The 22,811-nt window shown below is 27.6% G+C and overlaps 1 protein-coding gene across 3 annotated transcripts in view; it reads left to right on the forward strand.

Annotated features, from left to right (window-relative positions):
• The first annotated feature begins 846 nt into the window (after positions 1-846).
• The window catches only part of LOC135926064 (tubby protein homolog), a 26,904-nt gene continuing 4,939 nt past the window's right edge, over positions 847-22,811 (forward strand). The window contains exons 1-8 of one of the 3 annotated variants that reach the window (XM_065461731.1): positions 847-927; positions 5,957-6,083; positions 16,493-16,685; positions 16,912-17,022; positions 17,315-17,550; positions 19,117-19,401; positions 21,120-21,232; positions 21,438-21,546. In XM_065461731.1, the coding sequence (XP_065317803.1) occupies positions 5,961-6,083; positions 16,493-16,685; positions 16,912-17,022; positions 17,315-17,550; positions 19,117-19,401; positions 21,120-21,232; positions 21,438-21,546 (1,170 nt within the window). In that variant the 5' untranslated portion in view covers positions 847-927; positions 5,957-5,960. Of the gene's footprint in view, positions 928-1,342; positions 1,517-5,956; positions 6,084-16,492; positions 16,686-16,911; positions 17,023-17,314; positions 17,551-19,116; positions 19,402-21,119; positions 21,233-21,437; positions 21,547-22,811 lie in introns of those variants that run through there. The other 2 variants (XM_065461730.1, XM_065461732.1) reach the window with 2 other exon arrangements.

Genomic DNA, 22,811 nt, shown 5'->3' on the forward strand with positions numbered 1-22,811 from the left:
TTTTATCACATTTATAGATTGAGTTATAGACTGATTCTTAAAATTAAAAAAAAAGTATTCCCCATCCCTTTTATATTAAATTTTTGAAGAATAATTAATCAAAAATATATCATCGAGATTTCGCAGGAATGCCTCTAAATGTCCAACTCGTCTTTACCCAATCATCTGATAGAATTTTAAGGAACTCGTTGAATGCAAATCAGCTGTACCCGCCATCTTGGTGGTAACCCGATAACTCGCTTCCTTATCTTCTCGATTGATCGGGCCAATTCTTTAATAAAGTTCGGGTCAAGACATAAATTTTTAAATAATCATATGGGTAACCAAAATGGCGTCCCCAGCTGTTTTTTTATTGACGAACACTTTTAATGAATGCGTCATCAGTCTAGGTATTATTATATGTCACAGCTGATGACTCAATTTCTCTCCTTTTTTTTTTGTGATAACTATAGGGGACAAAAAAAAATTTTTTTTTTGTATGATTCATATAGAGATCTTTTTAATTATATGTTTTCATATAGAGATCTTTTTAATTATATGTTGATCCTTTATACCTTGATAATATGATTGGCCAAAAAAAATAAAAAACAAGTTTTTTTCAAAAATATATTTAATAAAAAAACCGTTTTTAGACGCGTTTCGCTTAATCGCCTTTATTAATGAGGCGATGTCGTGTTACCAAAATATAATCAATAATTTGAAAGAAAAAAAATTTATATTTATTATTTATTTATATATATATTTATATTAAAAGAAATTTTAAATTAGTTTTTTTCTTTAATTTTTTTTTGTAAAGACAATATAATAATTATTCAATAAAAAATTTAAAAAAACAACTATAAAAAACAAAAAAAATCGTAAATTCATGGATTACATTAGTTAATTCAGACAAATGATAGCTTGACGGATAGATAAATTTCGGCAAAGGTAAAAAATAATAATAAAATCGATAATTTACTAATATTTATTACTTTTACAAAAAAAAAATATTAAAAAAATGATAATTGGAACATTTTGACATTATTAAATATTTAATGAAACAATATCATATATATATATATTACATATTAGATAGACTATCTCTCATAACACGACATTTTGATTATAAAAAATTTTCAAAATGTAATAGTTTTAATTTTATATAATATAAATTCTCTCCACTTTCGCCATTAACAATATCGATTTTGTTGAAATTTATTTATTTTTTTATATAGAAAACATATTATAATATCCTTAATTTTGATATAAAATGTATATAATTATTTTTATTTTTCCCAACAAAATGAAATGAAATAATTTATTTTCTTTGTTTTTTTCGTTTTTTTCGTTTTTTATGTTTTTTTTCAAAAACGTGTATTAAAAATCAATATCCATATATAATTTTAAAATAGAAATATAAAAAACACCTTCTACTTTAAAAAAAAACAAAACTATATTCTTCCTCCTTACAAATTGGTCAAATTTTTTTTACGAGCCTTTGATTATGAAATTTATCTTATATCAAACATATAAACAGGTAAATAAGTGTTTATATTAATATATTTTATGAGGGGGGGGATTAAAATATTATGGCTGTCTTACCCCCCCCCCCAATTGTCTCTCTATTTGTGAGTGATACAATAATCAATGTCATTTAAATACTGACACGTAGATTTTGACGATTCATTTTCATTAAAAAATTTGACATAAATATAGAAATTCTGCCATATGGGAAAGGCGTTTAGACCTCAGCTGATCAGTAGTCTGGATAATAATTAATTTATAATGGATTATATAGTATATAATGATTCATGAGTAGGAAAAATATGTTAAAATTCAATTATATTTCTGGGTAATTGGAAAACGTTTTATTAACTACTAACATTATCCCGATCATTATCCTAAGATATCGTTTTATATTTTTACCCATTTAATTTTAATTTATTCAATCAACACAAATTTTGTTTAACTTATTCACCATCCAGAGCATCGCCACGAATAAAGCCATGGCTCTGAATGAATCGCATTTAGACCTCAGCTGATCACTAGTCTGGCTGGATAATAATTAATTTATAATGGATGATATATAACTCATAAAGTTGGAAAAAATATGTTAAAAAAATAATCTTCACAAAAAAATTACCTTAATTTTATATAAAATAAATTCTCTCATTAAGTGTTTTAATTATTTTTAAATTAAAAAAAAAAATGTCATATTTTTGCCCAGTGTCTTTTAGTCTGGGGTTATTTGGTCCACAAACCTTTTCTGTTCTGGATTCTTTGCAACTACTAAATAGGTACATAGAATTTTTTTTGTGTTTAAAGTTAACGGAATAATATGTTTTTCCAAAATTATAAGCTCTAAATAAATTATTCTATACTATCAAATCTTTACAAAAAAATTATAAAAAAATAATTTAATTTAAGTTTAATTTTTTTTTAAATTTATTTATTTATTATATACTTACAAAAATAATGGTATTAGGAACACAGTCTTAAATGCGCTATTCTTCCAAAAATAGAAGATTTAAATCTTATATTTTATGAATCATAAATTTGTCTATACATCGTTACGACATATTCCACTCATCAAAATAGGTTTTTGGCAGGAACATCAACTTACTATGAGTTTTAAGTTTCTTCATCATCATCATCATCTTCGTATATCAAAATATCAGAGACCTGAAAATCAGATCTGGCCTTAAGAGCGGTGGTATTTTAGTTTTTTTTTTTAAATATACCCGGGCCGGACCACTCATTCCGGACCGGGCCGTGTATTTTAAAACCGAATATTTTAAATCGCCATTTTTAGCTAAAAAATATAAAAATAAATGTCATATGTTCTAAGTAAAATCAGGTTCTGGCCGGTCTGAAAATATAAAACTCGGGCTGGGCTGGGCTGGGCCGTGCAAATTGTATACCTCCGCAGGTATATCAATGACATATATCAATACCTAGACTGACACTGCATTCGAAAGCGTCGTTGAATGCAAATCAGCTGGAGCCGCCATTTTGTTGACTTGTATAGTAATTTATTCTCACGTTAAAATCTCTTCTCTTCTCTATTAATTAAAATTGATAACATTTCTTCCTTATTATCTCGATGATCAGGGCAATTTTTTTTAATAAAGTTTGCCACAGAACACAGAAATAAATTGGCCTCTCGTTTAAAAATTTTTAATAATCATGGGGGGGGGGGGGGTAAATGAAAATGGCATTCCCAGCTTTTTCCAGTGATGCACACTTTTAATGAACGCATCGTTCAGTCTAGGATTGTATGTCAATGTGGAGAGGAGAGGAGAAGAGAAGAGGAGAGGAGAATTATATTAAATTTTTTTGGTATTATGCTAGCTATTAAGTGGTAATTATTTCTTTCTCTAAAATAAAGCGTTATTTTGCAAATCCCTTCCATAACAAACCAAGAGAGGAGTAATTTTTTAAATTTAAAAAAAAAAATTGGTACCATATTTCCGGAATATTTTTGAGTTTTAGGAGTAAACCAACCTACTCCACGAATTTAATCTCATTTTAACCCAGAAACACTTTTGCTAATTTTTTTTAAAACTAATTATAATGAAAATCTATATATAAATTAGAGACCAGCAGGCCCGGCCCTAAACTTGGCCCGGGTACATGAGCCGGCCCGTATTTTAAATCCGGGCCGGGCCTGACAATATAAAAAATCCCGACCGGACAGATTTTTTTTTTGCAACCGGTATCTTTCTGCAGGTCTATGATATGAATTATGAATATTTCAAAATTTCAGGGAAATATTATCTAAAAAGTTTGAAAAGTAAATCAGATATTTTAATGGATAAATCTATAAAAATCGTAAAAAGATTAGATTTAATAAGCAATTTCGAATACCCTGTATTTTCCGAATTAATTTACCACGTATTTAATGTGTTGTAGATAATTGCGAATTTAGGTTAAAAAAAAAAACTCGAATCACTTTGAACATGTTAATTGCAAGCCGGGGCGCTAAACCCGGCCAAGATTCATGGCCCGTATTTTTAATTTTTTTTAAAATTATGCCCGGAGCGGACCAAAAATAACCGGATCATGTCGGATCGAATAATCAAAAAAAAAAAATTTAATTTATATATGAACTAAGCTTATAGAGAAGTAAAAGATAAACTTAGATATTGTTTAAACGGCTCTAACTCTCAATACTTCATCCAGAAAATATTACAGTAGCCTGAAGATTTTGCTCATAGAAGGAACACAGATCTAGACATCAGAGCTAGATCCTGTATCTAGCTCTAAAAATGTGGTATCTGTATCTAGATAGATTTTTGAATAAAATATCGGTATCTAGATTATCTGTATCTAGATGCATTTAAAAAGTATCCTTTAACAACTCTGCTAGACATATATTAAATAAATCTTGAGACTTAGGCAATATCTTTCTGGCTAAAATATTGAATTTTTTAAAAAATAGGCTCAAAACGAGCGGTTTAATACCACTAGATAAATTTCGTTTTTATTTTGTTATATTATTATTTAATCAAAAAAAAATTTTCGAAAAATTGATTTTTTTTTAAAATTATATAAAATAATGAATAAATTTTTTTAGGAAAAAATAGGACGTAGAATTAGTTCTGAAGTTATTTACTAGCGCCCGGCAAAATATCGGTTCTCCCATTCCTTTTAGGATGAGAATGGGAAAGTTTAAATATTATTTTGAAACTTTTTCCAATCAAAAATTTATCGGAAAATAAAAATATATGAAATGGGATACAATCGGATATTATAATATTCTTCCAACGAGAAAAATTTCTTTGTATTCTTCGGAGATTAGTGTTGGTTAGGCAACTCTTCTTAAAAAGATTTAGCCAAACCTATCACGCAAGCCAGAGGTTTTTGAGTGTAGAAGGTAGAAATGTATGGACATTTATTAATGATTAGTAAATATTTTGGCTAGCTTTTTTAACGCTACTATCTTAAGATTCGATACTTTGCAAAGCTAATTTTTGAGGCTATAAAACCAATTAATATTTATAAATTAATTTTATAAATATGGAATTTCAAATTTTCTTCCTAATTTTCTATTGAGACAAGCGTTTTTGAACATTGCTTCAAATGGTGGTTGTTAGATCGGGAACAATCTGCCGGACCTTTCTAAAGAAGTATTTGACAATCGATTAACGATTTTTGTTCTTCTTGAATGTGTGCAGGAAGCTCCATTCTTTTCGGGAACAAAGTTTTTAACCAATAAAAAAAAAATATCATGTCGATAAATGGAATCAAAAACTATGCTTAATTTATAGATTAATATTTATTTTTTTGGGAAGGATTTTTTTTTATTAAAGTGTACGAAATTTTATCGATATTTTAAAGGACAATCAGGGAATGATATTATATGAAATGATTTTATTTTCGATACTACTCGGAAAGTAACGTTTAAAAATCTGTAGCATGGCTAAATATGGCATCGTGTCATTGTTCTTATCAAATTAGTAAGTATACATCAGAAGATGTGTATAACCTGAAAAATTGACGGTAACCAAGAATCTTTGCTGCCAGGACATCTTTGGGAAACGTTTATAATGTTTTTTTAAAAATAGTTATAAAAAATAATTTTTTTTCAAAATCATCAATATTTCTGAAACCTTTAGCATTCTTAACAAATATAATTTACTTGGGTTAATTCGAAATTTATGTAGTTTGAAAGAATGTGTCTGAGAAATATATATATAATATAAGGGGTGGCTTAGGTATTAATGGCGTCAGGTTTTATATTTAATAATATTATAGGTGATTTTTGACCTAAAAATATTATTTTGTTTAAGTTAATTTTTCCAATCGAAAGGATTATTATGATATATCATATACTTGATAGGCTGTTTAACAGCTTATATAAGGTTTGTAAAAGAAGAACCTAACCCTACTTCCCAAAAATCAACTTTGTCTTACATTAAAAATCAACTGCCTAGTTAATATATATATAAACTTTTCTCCATTTTTGTTGATAAAGAATAATGAATGGTGATCATAAAATTCCACCGGCGATTCCACCTAGACGAAAACCCGATCCTCAGCATGCCAAGAATTCATCTTCCCATCTTAAGGATCATTCCAAAATTGACTATTTGCAAAAACAAGTTTATATAATTATTTAAACCTTATTTTTTTTTCCCCCCCTTTTCCTCCAATTAAACTTATAAAGGTATTGTAGACGTGTTACGAGATGTTAGTGAAATAGACTGCAGTTATATAATATTCAATCATTCCTGAACTATCTTAGACTAGGGTGCCTCTATCTAAAATTTTTAAAGTTAGAGTTTAGGGTTAGTATAAACCTGTTCGAACCAGTGGACTGGCGGACCTTTCTGATCGTTAATGAGCATATTATATTGTCGTCATCAATAATCCAAATTAACAGAATTATTAATGCGGCATACTTTATCTGAGACAATCAAGATTGAAAAACTAAATGTCGAAATATAATGTTCGAAGTAGCCTGCTAATTCATATTTTAAAAATTAAATATAACCTTTGAGAGAAACCTCAAGCGTAAAAAAAAAGACAAATACTTTGTTATAATGGTTTTAAAAAAAATTTAAGTTACCGGAAGTAGTGGATTTTTAAGACGATACGCCTTCCAAAGGCACTATACAAGAGATTTTAAAAAAAAAACGACCAGCTGACCGACCGATAAATTCGAAATACTTCATGGGGCCGAATGAGCAGAATAATATTGAGTGAAATAAATCAATTCAACTGATTTTCTAAGCACATCTAAACAAATATTTTTAACGAATAAACGCGAGTTAAAATTCGCCATTTGCAGAACCTTTCGGCTACTTAACAGGGACGCTTTCCGAGGGTGGTCTACCTCGGATAAGTCCCTTCCGCGTCCGTCTCCGCCCCCATTTTTTTGGCCAATCAAATTCAATTAAATTCAATTACATTATTTATATATATTCCATAAATGTTATAAATCTAAATTTTTTTTAAAATTATTTATTTCTTCTTCTACTCTTCTATACAAGATCCCTCTTATCTATTTTACTAACATAAAATACTCTTTCCGCCTTTTTTGGGGGGAAAAGGGAAGGCGATAATTATTGGCAAGAGCGTCTGCGGAAGCGTAGGTACCGTTCGAGCCGAGGGTTGGCGTTCAACTACGGGCCTGATTTGACATTTTGTTAAAACCGGTATACAGTATTTGTTCGTTTACAAGACATGTCGTTTGACATTTTGTTAAAACCGGTATACAGTAGTATTTGTTCGTTTACAACTATAACGAACACAAAAAATAAAGACTAGTCGTTAAAAACCATTCCATTATAGCGAGAGGTTTTATGCTATATTTCATCAAATTATATCTCCATTTTAATATAAATAAATTTATACAAAGTCATGATAAATAAACTCAGAGGAATTCCTGGTTGAATAAAAAAAAAACCGTAAGAAAAGGGCAAAATAAATTTCTTAACGAATTCAATAGTAGCTTTTCCCTCCCCCCTTTTTGAAATAATATATTCAAAAAAATATTTCCGATACAAATATAACTATTCTAATTAGAGATCTACAGAAGAAGTAGGCCCCGCCCGAACCTATCCCGGTCCAACGATGGCCGGGGGCCTAAAGCTTTTTTCAAATTTCGAAACGGGTTGGGCCTTAAAATTTTTTTCAAAAAATTCTAAATAATATATTGATTGCTTTTATGCGAAATAAATTTGCCATTTGTTTTCTTCCATCCTTTGAAATGTTATTTAAAATGGACATTCTATCAAGCAAACTCATATTCATTTTCCGAACAAATATCATAATAATGCGTTCGTTCATCGTAAATGAGGGAATTTATAATTTTAATTCGTGTTCTACTAATAAATAACTCTTTTTTACATTCATCGATATTTTGATAGTGGTTTGGTTAGTAAAAGAACGTAAATAATTTATGTTATACTTTTGTAAAATTTATGAAGATTAATTAAAAAGTTATAATTAATAATTTGTGAGTGGTGTTTGCATCCAGTGATATTCCTGTCATTTATGTTTAAATAATTCCATTATACAATTTTTCGCAAACATTTCCCCAAAACCGATTAATTGATATAATTAGAACAATTTTTATTTTTCAATCTATCCCGGGTAGGGTTTAATTTTTTAAAAGATTATACCATTTTACGGCCGCCCGCCACTCTTCGGGCCGGATTTGCGGGTTTCGAACCGGTCCGGCAGGGGTTCAGTTGGAATCAACTTATGATTTTAATCTTTGTTAACTGTAATAATAAACAGATTTTATTTCGTTGAATTCTTTGTTTTGCTTGTCGAATGCGATTTATATTTAAGTAAGTTAGATTTCCCTCTCCACCTAATAAAAAAAAAATTTTTTTTTTAGGAAAAATAAAATTAAACTCAATATTATTTTATAATGTGATTTACGAATGAATTTTTTTAAAAATGATATTTCTTTCTTTCTTTCTTTCTTTCTTTCTTTCTTTCTTTCTTTCTTTCTTTCTTTCTTTCTTTCTTTCTTTCTTTCTTTCTTTCTTTCTTTCTTTCTTTCTTTCTTTCTTTCTATACAACAAAATTTACCTATAATAAAATTATTGATATTTTATGTAGAAGGGGGAATTTCGGTAATTTTTTATTATTTTTAAAAAAATATTAAAAAGATAGAATTTGAGACTTTACAGATGTTTTATAAATATTTGTTTATTACGTACGAAATCGTTTACATGAAATTGAAATGGAAACGATGTAAAATGGAATCATATGGAGGATTGAAATGGGAAGAAATGGAATTAAAAAGAAACGAAATAAAATGGAATGGGATGAAATAGAAGCATATGAAATGGAAAAAAAAATGAAATATTTATAGAAAGATTTATTATGTATGATAAGTTTTCGTATAAATTTTTATAAGTGGCTAAATTATGAATACTCATTGTTTGAATACTTTAGAATTTTGTTTTAAATGAGCCAGTTGTGAGCTTTAAAAACAAGATACTTTGAACACTCACTTTGGGCAAGGATGGTCAAATAAAACTAATACTTATATGAAGGGATCAAATAATTTAAAACTAAAATCTAAGTTGTAAACCTAATCTGGTCTTTTGCAAAAAAAATAAATATTTTTTTTTTCTCTTTCCCGAAATCAAATTTCAATCGAAACCCAATTTCTAATTGGTCTTGCAAGATATTGAGTGGCGTCGCTGGGGGGGGGGGCGCACAGGGGCTCGAGCCCCCTTAAAAATTTGAGTAGCCCCCTGAAGCAAAATTTTTTTTTTCCGTAATATCCCCTTGAACTAAAAATAAATTTTTTTGATTGCCCACTGAAAATAATTTCTTTTATAATTCTATTAAGTAATATTTATATATAATTTTATTATTTAGAAATTAATAAGACTTATTCAAATTTTTATTTAAATGAATATTATTTTAATTATTAGATTAGATTAATACATATAAATTATATTTTCACTGTGTCAGCTCGCAATCGAATTCTGTATTAAAAATATAATATCGATAACTCACTAAATATTAATTTAGCTTTGTCAGTTGAAGTTTAATTGACTTTTATTATTTAAATTATTATTTAACCCTAATTAAATAAATATAATCATATATTATTTGAAAATTAACAAATTTAATATTGTAATTAGCCGAGTTCAAAATTACTAATCAACTGTATATTTATTTTGAAATTTTATTATCATACCTTAAGAATATTTTCAAGGTCCAAATAAGTATACTAGATTTCTTTATAAAAAGTAAGTAAACATATAGTTTATAATCCTCTACTATAAACAGTTGTTTATAAAATATTAGATAGAAAGCCACTTTTGTAGACGTATTTGACAGTTATATAATATATTACAGTTAATATTATATTAAATTTTACTAATAAATGGTTTTGATAATAAATAATAATAACAAATTACATTCAAGTATTTAACGCCATCTATTTAGTTATAAATAATTTTATAAATTAAACATTTTATTATTCATCCTGCATTAGATGTAATAAATATGATATCTTTTCTTCTCTTTTTTTACGTGTTTTAAGGAAAGCTATTTATTTTTTTTTCGAAAAACAGTCTTTAGTTAAATTTTTAATACAAGTATATTTTTGATATTATTACAAACTACTATTATTTTAAGATATAATATACAAAGGTGGTGCGACAATATATAAAATCTTAATTGTTTCATCATATCATTCTGGTCCTTATTTTATAGTTAGAAAATATTTCATTTCTAATATGGCATTGCCGTGTAAATAACTCCAGGCTTTAATATATTTGCATAATTATTTTTTCCAAAGATATTTAGTATTTTTATTTTATCAATTTATCCAACATAATAAATTCTAATATTAGTTTACATCGTGAGTGTCATGGCTATTACTGCAAATTAACCAGCATCTATTATTTGTGTTGCTATGTAATTTAAGATTAATACTATAACGGGAGAGCATATAATTGCATATTTTAGGTAAATAACAATGGTCAACTGTGTATATATATCATTTAAAATGGAAGATAATCTTTTAAAAAATTTAATATCTCACAATAATTTTCTCGATTACTTAGCTTCCATCATGTCATCTAAGAGGAAGCTCTAACCATCATATTTATGATTTGGATTGGTCGTTTATACTCTCTCCTTCAAAAATTGTTGATTTGGTTTAGGCCTATAAATTTTTCCTTATTAGTCCATTCTATAAAACATTGCCTAAAATGGTTACAGAGAATTATACTAGTTTTTGATAACTTTTTGTCAATGTAAGTTGATAAGAAATATATTATTGCATTATGTGATTTTTTTATATGCCAGTTTATTCCGTATGCATAATATAATAAATGACAAAATATGAAAATCAGAATAATTGTTCAGAGTAAACAAATTTTAAAAAAAGTATAATATATTAATATAAAACCAGGCCGAAGGCCGGGTAAAATCGGGCCGAAGGCCCACAATTGTAAGGTATAGGGAACGAAGCCCTCCATAAAAATTTTTAGTTGAGCCCCCTGAGATTGTGAAGGCTAGCGACGCCTGTGAAGATTTTAGATAGAAAATTTAACATTAGGATTTACATTTAGTTTTCACTCAAATTTTATAACATTTTTAAGATGACAAGGAGAAAGTTTGTAAGATTAAAATTAACATTAACATTAAAAAGATGAAAAAAAGATTATATTTAAATAGATTATGGAGATTATTTACATTTTAAAAGCTTTATAAAATTTTCTATATATATAATATATAAAATATTTTAAAAAATTTTTTTATTTTTTTTTAAAAATAATAATAAAAAAAAATATAACTTGCGTTAATACTTTTTAAAATATTTTTTTATCTATTGATTATTTTTGGCACTCAGCTCAGTGGGGAGCGGGAGCGGTGGAATTAAAAAATTTCTTTTTAATTTTTTAACTTATATTTTATTGATTTATACTTTCGTTATTAACGGAAAAAAAAAATTAAATATATTTTACGTATATTGGTACTGGTGGGAAACGGATATAAGTTATTGGAGAGCTTATTGGGCCCGTTAACTTTAACTGAGAGTATTTGTTAAATTACATAACTTTGAACATCTCTATTGTGGCTTACGTTCAAGCTTTTAGCCCTAAAAAATTGAAATTAAGAAGCCTTCTAAGTTTGAGTTCTCAACTTGAAGATTGATTGAAATATTTTTTGGTTAAAAACATGGCTACGCTGTTATTATATAGTTTTGATTAAAGTTAGGAAATTTATACAACACGAGAGCATTCTGTGGGGCCAGTAGTTCAGGAAAAATTTTCTTACATTGATTTTTTTTTGTTTGTGTATGATGCCATTTACATTTATCATATGAATTATGCATAATTATTACCTTTAATTCAAAATCAATTTATTACAAAATAACCAATATATGTTTTTTTTTTGTTATATATCATTTTTAGAAAATTGTTGAACCAAGTATTATCAGATCTAATATATATAATCTCCATAATCATAACACGATCGTTTTCGTATCTCCCTAATGTATTTTAAATTTAAGGAGACTATATAGTGTAATGTTAATTTTTTGCTCTCTACGAGAATCAAACACAAGCCTCTCGTTTCGAAGGCATATGCTTTACCGCATTCACCAATTGAATATAAATAAATTTAAAATATTAATTATATAGATGTTGAAGGGTGATTATTTAGTTTGTGTGTATGGTATTAAATATACTTTATTAATAAATTTTATATAAATATTAAAATTTAAGAGTAATTGGTGCAATGTTTACTGTGAGCATGTATTAGAAATATCAAAATTTAAAAATGTGATGGAAATCATATTGGATAAAATTTAAAATAGAGGTGCTTTAAGATTTTTGAATTTTAAATATGGGTTATAGATTGGTCTGAAATTTTTTTTGCAGACATAGCCAGGCCTGATTAAAAAACCATGGGTTGAAGGGTAATTATTTAGTTTGTGTGTATGGTATTAAATATATTTTATTAATAAATTTTATATAAATATTAAAATTTAAGAGTAATTGGTGCAATGTTTACCGTGAGCATGTATTAGAAATATCAAAATTTAAAAATGTGATGGAAATCATATTGGATAAAATTTAAAATAGAGGTGCTTTAAGATTTTTGAATTTTAAATATGGGTTATAGATTGGTCTGAAATTTTTTTTGCAGACATAGCCAGGCCTGATTAAAAAACCATGGGTTGAAGGGTAATTATTTAGTTTGTGTGTATGGTATTAAATATACTTTATTAATAAATTTTATATAAATATTAAAATTTAAGAGTAATTGGTGCAATGTTTACTGTGAGCATGTATTAGAAATATCAAAATTTAAAAATGTGATGGAAATCATATTGGATAAAATTTAAAATAGAGGTGCTTTAAGATTTTTGAATTTTAAATATGGGTTATAGATTGGTCTGAAATTTTTTTTGCAGACATAGCCAGGCCTGATTAAAAAACCATGGGTTGAAGGGTAATTATTTAGTTTGTGTGTATGGTATTAAATATACTTTATTAATAAATTTTATATAAATATTAAAATTTAAGAGTAATTGGTGCAATGTTTACTGTGAGCATGTATTAGAAATATCAAAATTTAAAAATGTGATGGAAATCATATTGGATAAAATTTAAAATAGAGGTGCTTTAAGATTTTTGAATTTTAAATATGGGTTATAGATTGGTCTGAAATTTTTTTTGCAGACATAGCCAGGCCTGATTAAAAAACCATGGGTTGAAGGGTAATTATTTAGTTTGTGTGTATGGTATTAAATATACTTTATTAATAAATTTTATATAAATATTAAAATTTAAGAGTAAAAGAGGTAAAATTGTTGCAATGTATACTGTTAGCATGTATTAGAAATATCAAAAGTTAAAAATGTGATGGAAATCATATTGGATAAAATTTAAAATAGATGTGCTTCAAGATTTTTGAATTTTAAATATGGGTTATCGATTGGTCTGAAATTTTTTTTGCAGACATAGCCAGGCCTGATTAAAAAACCATGGGTTGAAGGGTAATTATTTAGTTTGTGTGTATGGTATTAAATATACTTTATTAATAAATTTTATATAAATATTAAAATTTAAGAGTAAAAGAGGTAAAATTGTTGCAATGTATACTGTTAGCATGTATTAGAAATATCAAAATTTAAAAATGTGATGGAAATCATATTGGATAAAATTTAAAATAGATGTGCTTCAAGATTTTTGAATTTTAAATATGGGTTAAAGATTGGTCTGAAATTTGTTTTGCAGACATAGCCAGGCCTGATCAAAAACCATTTTAAATGCATTGTGACTTTTTATATATTTTATTTCAGTCCTCAACTATCAAAATTATTATGGTCTTTTGCGGGTTTGAGAAAACCAAGTGCGAGGACCTGTCTTGAGAATTTTTTTAATATTAGGCATAGGTGTAATATTTAACACAGAATATTTATATGGCCCTCAGGTAAAATCTAAATTTAAATATATTTTTATTCAAAAAAATAGTATTCACTCTTACTCTTAATGGGTTGGCCTGGGATGGGGTGAGCTGGGTTAAAATAGACTAAAAAATAGATATGGTTTTTAGAGATTTAATCTCCAGGCTTGGAAAAAAAATTTAAATTACTATCGGTTGGCCAGGTTTGAGTAATTTTTTTTATAAAATTATTATGGGCTAGGCTTGGAAATATGTTTATAAATTATATTGGGCTGAGCTTGGGGAAAATTTTTCAAAATTATTATTAGCTTGGACGCTTGAGAATTTTTTTATTATTAATTATAGGTCAGACATTGGCCCAAAACAAAATTTTTTGCAGGCCTGGGCTTGACCTGATCAAAAAACCAAGACCCATGAAAATCTGAATTTTAATTGTATTTTTAAATTCACTATGATTATTTAAATAATTTATTTCAGTTCCTAACTGCCAAAATTATTATGATCTTTCGTTGGGCTTGGAAGAATTTTTCATAATTAATATGGCTTTGGATTTTGCCTGGGAATATTATATTAAATATTAGGTATAAGTAATCAGTAATATTTAACAAATAATATTGGTATTATCAAGTAAATGCTTTAAATTTATTTTTACTCAAACCATAGCACTTAGTTTTAATGGATTAAACCTGGCCTGAAGGGATGAGGGAGTAAGAAGAATAAAAATTGGATATTATTTTCAAATAACAAGTAACATGCATAAAATTAAGAAGTAAATTCTCATTCCCCGTCATTTTCGACAGGCTATCTACTAGTTTAAAAATAATCCCCAACTTTCCTATGTCATTCCAATTGAAGTGTAAAGTCATAGTTATTACGAACCGACCATGTTTAATGGATATTAATTATTCTAAAATCTTATAACTTCAAATCAGTGGCGACGCTACGGGAATGATTTTCGGGTTTGGACACCTCCCAGAGCAAATTTTTTTTTTAGATTATACGTTTAAAAGACTTAAAAGTGTCCTTTATATCAAATAAATCCCATTAATATTTATATTTTTGGGTTTTGATGTTTGTGAAAGGATTATTATATTACTGTTGAAATTATTCTGGGTAGTATTATTATAGAGTCATTGAGAATAATCTACGATGCATTTAAAAAATATATTTATTATATATTATCGAAGATATGGTTATTGATTTTTAAGATAAACCTGGCCTAAGGCCCGTTAAAAAGGGTCTGGGAGGCGAAGCCCCCCCCAAGCTTTTATATGTATGGACCCCCTCTAAGGAAATTTTTTTAGCTACGCCACTGCTTCAAAGTAATGTTCATAGAATAAGATCTCATATAATGTGATCTTCCTAACTTTACCATATGGATAATGCCATCACTTTAAGCGACCAATATATCTATAAACAAAGGCCTGTTAAGAAAAATAAGAAGAAAAGAATTAAATGGAATATATATTTTTTAAATAAAAAACCAATAAAAGATTAAATAATTAACGTTTATATAATACAATGTTATTATATTATCATCATCATTATATTTTATTATATAATATAAAATAAATTTAAAAAGTAAGCATTGGGGATAGAAAATCGATAAAGCTACCATATATGAATAATACGGATATAAATAGGGAAAATTAAGGCTAGCATAAAAAAATAAACATATACATATAATATATATCTAATATAAATAAAATTTTTGCAAAGGTTTTCTCGCGCAGATTAATCATGTTAGTTTAATTTTTGATTTAATATCATAAATTTTTTGTAAATATTTCTTTTTTAAAAAAATAAATAAAAATTCAATAATAATATTTTTTTTCAAATTATTTCCTATGATGCCACCAACCATTTCTTGAAAGATATATATATATAACAGGTAATAATTATAATGATAAAATAATTATTTCATTTTTATTGTCCGTTTAAAAAAGTTATAGTGATAAAGCTTAAAGATTATTTATATTAAATCACATTATTATGTAATTTATAACCCAATGAGAATAATATAAAAGTTTACCCTGCATTCAAATTTGAAACTTTTTTTTTAGCTATGGAAAAGATAGCTTGTTTTTAACTTTATATATATTTAAATATTAATTTTTAACATATTCGTAAATCAAGACAAATCATTATTTAAAAAAAAATATTACTGTTGTATTTATAAAATCAAAATATATAATTTTTATAGCAATAATTATGGAAAAAATATATTTTAATCGAGATAATCTTAATTAGAATAAATTTTTGGTTATATTTGTTACCTAGTTTCATATTTCTTTCAAATTGTCATGGTTAAAATATAATAAATTGTAAATAAGTGATATTTAGCATAGAGTTCTTAATAAATATCTTAAAATACAATATAAAATGTGATTTAGTCTAAAAAACATGTAAATAGGCACCCACTCGGTTCGATTTATTTAACCGTTACGACTTAAAAACTCATATAATACCAACAATTCTGAATGTATATTTTAGTTTATGAAATGAAACATGTTCAAAATTTTTCTCACTTAAACTTTATACCCCCCCCCCCACCTCATCTTTAACACACATATATATTTTCTTATATTTTTAAATTTTTTTTTACCATAAGAAAAATATTTTAGAAGATAAGCAGCGGATAAAAATCCAACAGGCCGGTGCTATTCATTATCACTCCAGACACAATATACTAGAATATGACGACGGAAGTCAAATATTTCTGTCGACCGATGATAAACTCAACGATGGTGACACATCTAGGTTGATATCCTCGCCCTTGGATAATTCCAAGGATATCAAAACGGGTTAGTAAATTTAACATCTTGAAATTCTAATTTGAGTGGCTTGACGTTGTGTTTTTATTACTTTTATTAATAATGAATTATCAAAATATTGCCGGTATAAACTTGGAATTTTATGTTTAAATGCCCATTTTTTTTTGTGTGTGTAAACTAATTAATCGGATATAAAAAAAAATTTTTTTATAAGCAAAATCATTTATAAAAATATTATTTATAAAAATATATCAAGGAAATATGCATTTCATGCGCCATAAAGCACCCAATCATAGCTCATCTATGGCAACTTTATTGCCGGGGGCTGGGCAAGTATCCGAAGAAACAGATGGGGACGATTTCTTAGGTCTTTTGAATATTTTAAGAAAAAATAATTAAAATTTGAAGTTAATAAAAATAAAAGATAAAATTTATTTATAAAAAATTATTTTTTATTATAACCACATTTCATACATTATTCATTATATAAAAAATTTATTTTGCTATAAATTTATATATATATTATTAATTATTACCAAAAAAAAATAATAGATTTCATTTTAAAATTTAATTTAATCGGTAAATATTAATTAATTTTTTTTTAAAAAAATATATAAAAATAATAAATTAATCTTCAAAATTTGATTTTTTTCAAAAAGTAGATTTTAGGAACGAAAGAGCAATATCCTCTTACGGAAATACCACCTGCTCAGAACTCGAAATGGAGGATGAAGAGAGTACTCCCATATTTCCTAACAATTATCGCGAAAGCCCTCAGTACAGGAAGGAGGTCGATCCTCTAAAGCGGACAAATGGTCTTAAGGCTAACGATGACAATCACGTCATATATCTGAAAGATGATATGTTCGTCAACAAAGAAGAGATCCAAGAAAAGGTTTTCTTATTTGATGTTATATACATATATAAGTCGTATGGGGTTTTTAATTCATTTAATAAGGGCGATTTTTTCGCATTTTAAAAAATCTTATTTTTTACAGGAATCATATTCCAGTCCAGCATGTGTAGAGTTATTTACACTATAAATTTCATAGCCATTTTAGTATTCCCCCCCCCTATGTGAATGTAGGTATTCTCTTGGTTCCGCCAATCAACATCACAGCTAATAAAATTTATACGAAAAATCCATATAAAAATTCATATAAATTTTAGAAGTAAGTTTTCTAAAGTCTCACGGAAAAAAATTGTTTGAAATTTACAGTTTTGGGTACTCTACCCATGCTAGCCTCCATATCGCAGGGATTAGCTCATTATCAGGTGAGACATCCTGGAATCCTCCATTTCCGGTTGAATCCTTTTTGGATCGCCCTTGCTAAAGGATTTTGAATCAAGAGATTCCGAATTCCCACTCGACACATATTTATAAATTTATTTAAAATTGTAAAATATTCATATTTCAAATTAAATATAATTATAATATATATATATATATATTAAATATATTATATATAGAAAATCTATAAAAATTCGATTTGAAAACCCTATATATTTAATTAATCTTATAAAATCAAATTTCTAACGAAATTCAAAATGGCAAGCAAATTAATTCGGGGCTAAATATATGTCTATTTTTTTTTTACTTTCCTTCTATATAACAACCAGAGTTGTTAAAAGATACTTTTTAAATGGATCTAGATACAGATACATCGTCTAAAATAATATCTAGATACCGATATTTTAATCAAAAATCTATCTAGATACAGATACAGATACCACATTTTTAAATCTAGATACAGGGTCTAGATACTTGTATCGAGATCCTTTAACAACTCTGATAACAACCCCCCAAGTAATATTAATTATTTGGATTATACATTGCTAATTATTTTATTTTTCCTAGATAAGCGTAAGCCTTTATAAAAAATATCATCTGTCAAATAGCGGTGTTTAACGGCTCGTTTTGAGCCGATTTTTAAAAAAAGGGCGAACTCGATACTTCACCCAGAAAAATGTTCCCTGAAGATTTTGCTCATAGAAGGAACCAAGTTCTAGGCAGGGCAATATTTTTCTGGCTAAAATATTCAGTTAGCGCCGTTTAACAACATTTACTTTTAAAGAAGATTTTATATTTTTAACATTTTCACAATAGAATCCTAATTTAGGTTTGCGCAAAGCTTATAATTAGAGTATAATAAAAAATCGTATCTATATCTAGATACATTTTAAAAAAAAGTCTATCTGTATCAGGATACACTTTTTTTGGCCCTGAAAAATATTGTTGAATTATCAAATGTACATCTCCTATTATCAGAGTTGTTAAAAGATACTTTTAAAATGGATCTAGATACAGATACAACGTCTAAAATAATATCTAGATACAGATTAATTAATCAAAAATCTATCTAGATACACAGATACCACATTTTTATATCTAGATACAGGATCTAGATACTTGTATCTAGATCCTTTAACAACTTTGCTTATTATACACGTATAAAAAAAGACGAAAAAGTCCGATAACTCTAACACACTTCTTATCGACAAGGACGACGAAAATTTAAACATAAACGAGACTCCCGTAAACAGTCACACGGTCAATCCCAACGAAAGTACGGATGCTAACCTACCTCCATTATCAGAGATTACGGAAAATCTGGAAAGATTCGCCCTACTTCCGGCTCCCAAGGGAAGCCTCGTGAAATGTCGCATATCTAGGGACAAGAAAGGCATGGATAGGGGAATATACCCTACTTACTATCTACATTTAGAAAGGGATGACGGCAAAAAGGTAATTATAGGGTTGATAATTAAGGAATGATAATACGGGATTATCACGTTTTAATCGTGATAAAGAGGAATCTTATTTTAAAAGCGTTTTCCGCGAGTTTCGTTGCGTTTTTAATTTTCAATTTTGTTTTTTTTTTGGCCTTATGATATAAGATATGTCTAGTATAAGGGTATCATTCGATAGCTAATCAAAAGATTTATTCAACTGGAGGTCAATCTCTGCCCCAGTGATAATACCGTATAGTTCTTTATCCTTTAAAAAAATTGAAATTTTAAAGGGATTCCTTTAAATCCCGCGAAGATCCCGGATAGTCATGATCACTTTAAAAATTACGACATGTATATATATACTATTAATTTATCATGAATGGGAGGAAAAAAATTTTTTTTAAGGATTCTTGAAAAAATATCTGGCTATTTGCTCGAATAACAGACCTTTAACGGAGATGTTTATTTATGACTGAATTTTTCTATTGTCAAATATTGATTGTGTCTTAGGGGGTTGGTTGCCCTTTTTGGTTGAATACAAATTAAATCGAAATTTCTAAGAACAATTTTTTTAGGATTATAACCCCCCAAAAATCTAGAAAAATATAGGCAAACGTTTTCCATCCAAAAAAAAATTAAAATAAATTAAAATCGTTCACAAAAAAATATTTGGTCAAAATCACGAGAGTGTAAAAAAAAGTAAAATGTAGAAAATATATTTTAAAAAAAAATTATATAGGGTTTAGGGTTAGGACACTTTTTGTTTCTAAGCACAGAATTATAATTAGGTATTTGAGCATGCCGTAAATATATATGTTAGTGTCAACATGTTTTTTCCAGCTTTTTTTTTTAAATTTAAAATTTTGATTTTACCGGAAATACGATTCCATCATCATGTCAACGACATATATATGATACCTAGACTGACGATTCGTTCGTTAAAGGTGTACATCAAATGCAAATCATCTGGAAACGCCATCTTGGTTACACTAATCATTATGAGCCTAATATATTCCTACATCCGATGCAAACTTTATTAAAGAATTACCGGATCGTCGAGATAATCATCAAGGAAGCAAGTTATCGATTTTAATAGTAGTTTTTAACGTGAGAAAAATTAACTCTAAGTGTTACCAAAATGGCGGGTACAGCTGATTTGCTTTTTAACGACGCTTAAAAATGCATTTTAATGAATGAATGATCAGTCTAAGTTTTATACATGTCATTGCGTCATGCTCGGAAAACCTATCTTATTAATTCTAGAACAATTTTGCTGTTGACCTTTGAGTCATTCATAATTTCTGTAGAATTTTTATGGAAAATCGAATATAAATTAGTGCTGTGAAGTAACGTCAAAAAAGTAACGACATTCGTTACCTTCATCTAAAAGTAACGAGTAACGGTAACGCGTTTTTTTTTGTAGTAACGGCTCTCAAAAAACGCTCTCAAAAAAACTAATAACACATTGCCGGAAGAAAACAGATTTGACGTTAATATTACATTTATACATACATATATTCAGAATCCAGTCTAATGATATATAATCTATATTATAAATTTAAAAGTTTTTACACCATACTTTTTATGAAAATATTACATAGTATAATAATATTGAAAATTAATATTGAAACATGTGGGACATCCTTGTTTTTAACAACTCTATACATTATTGCTATAAAATAAAGATAGATTTATATTTTATAAATAATTAAAATTTAAAAATTCATTCAGGTTTTCTTGTTAGCGGCTAGGAAGCGGAAGAAAAGCAAAACATCGAACTATCTCATTTCCGTCGATCCCACAGATTTAACAAGAGGCGGCGATTCGTTCGTGGGTAAACTTAGGTAATATATTTTTTAAAAGAACGCCTTTTACATTCATGTATCTTAGTTTGAGGAGTAAATGGGTATGTCTTAGGAGACCATAATCAAAATTTTAAAATTTAAAAATAATTCTCATATACTAAAAGGGGAATCGGCATAAAAAAATAGGCAGTTTTCAAACTTCAAAACTTTCTATATATATACATATTTTTTTTTAATGTTCAAGATCTAATATGCTAGGAACCTCCTTCACCATATTCGACAATGGAGATAACTACAAGCGAGCGCAATTCACGGGATCTAATTTGAGAAAAGAATTGGGGGCTATCATATATGTAAATACTTTTGGATATAAGATTGAAAAAAAAATAATACAGAATACATTGATTATTATAAAAAAGGAAGAAAGGAAGGAAGGAAGGAAGGAAAAAAAAAGAAAGAAGAGGTTGGAAAATGTGAGTGAGAAATTTCTTAGCCTAAAAATTTTAGTGATTGGCCGTATTATGGTATGGAATCCCATTGGGTGATTAGTGCAATCTTTTAATTTTGATTCATTTTTACTGATATGCCAATTCCGGGAAATCTGATTTGACCGGAAATGTATTTCAGCACATAGAAAACCGGCAACTGTGAATTTCAGACATGCCACGAACATTCGAACCGCACTTAACTTGTGCTCATTTTTATACAGATAACTTCATATAAATTGACTAATACACAAAAATTTAATGACAAAAATTGTCTGAAATTTCGTAGGATAGTTTCTAAGTTTGCTGGAATACATATTTTCCAAATCCCCCATAAATTCCATGTCCAAACACGATATGATATACCCAATTTTTAGAAAAAAATATGTATATTTATTCAGTCTGGTCATGCAGAATTTATATTTTTGTCTAAACTGATACGACATTACAACATGTATAGTTCCTTGCCAATCAAACAGATAATTTTAGGAATGCATAGTCGCCATAAGGTCTGTTTGATCTTTACCTCGGAGAACTCCTTGTCTAATATTAATTTCGTTTCAGCAATAATGGCTCGAAAAAAAACAGCTATTGTTGCGAAGAGTGTTCGATAAATATGTGTTCTGTAGAAGAAAAAAAAACAGATGAGAATGAGATAAAGAATTTTATATATTTAAATCGAATTAAGTCATAGTGTTATATTTTAGAGCATAATCTTATCCGATATCTGCCAACTAATCATATTAGCTCCCATAAGTCCTTTCATCATAATGCAGTTTTCATTTATTTTAAGTTTAAAGAATATTTCAGGAATGAAAACTTGCTACCTATAATAGCTTTTGATGACAATATCCAAAAATCTCTTAACGGTAGCCTGAGCTATGGTTTTAGACTTGCTGTTAGCTGACAAAGAAGGCCATAACTTCTCCAAAGACTTAAGATTTAAAATTCTATACAATATTCCCACCGCAATAATCTATTAATGTTGATTATGTTGAACTAGCGATTATAATGTTCAAGACTAAGAAAATGTATATTGACACTTGTCAATATCTTTGACGGGACCAGACAATTCATTGCTAAGTTTAAATTCGTTTCAAGAAAAAATTTGAGAAACAGCAGCTCATTCTATA

The sequence above is a fragment of the Gordionus sp. m RMFG-2023 genome, chromosome 3 (genome assembly GCF_954871325.1).
Source record: "Gordionus sp. m RMFG-2023 chromosome 3, tfGorSpeb1-WG-v2, whole genome shotgun sequence".
Taxonomy (NCBI): Eukaryota; Metazoa; Nematomorpha; class Gordioida; order Chordodea; family Parachordodidae; genus Gordionus; species Gordionus sp. m RMFG-2023.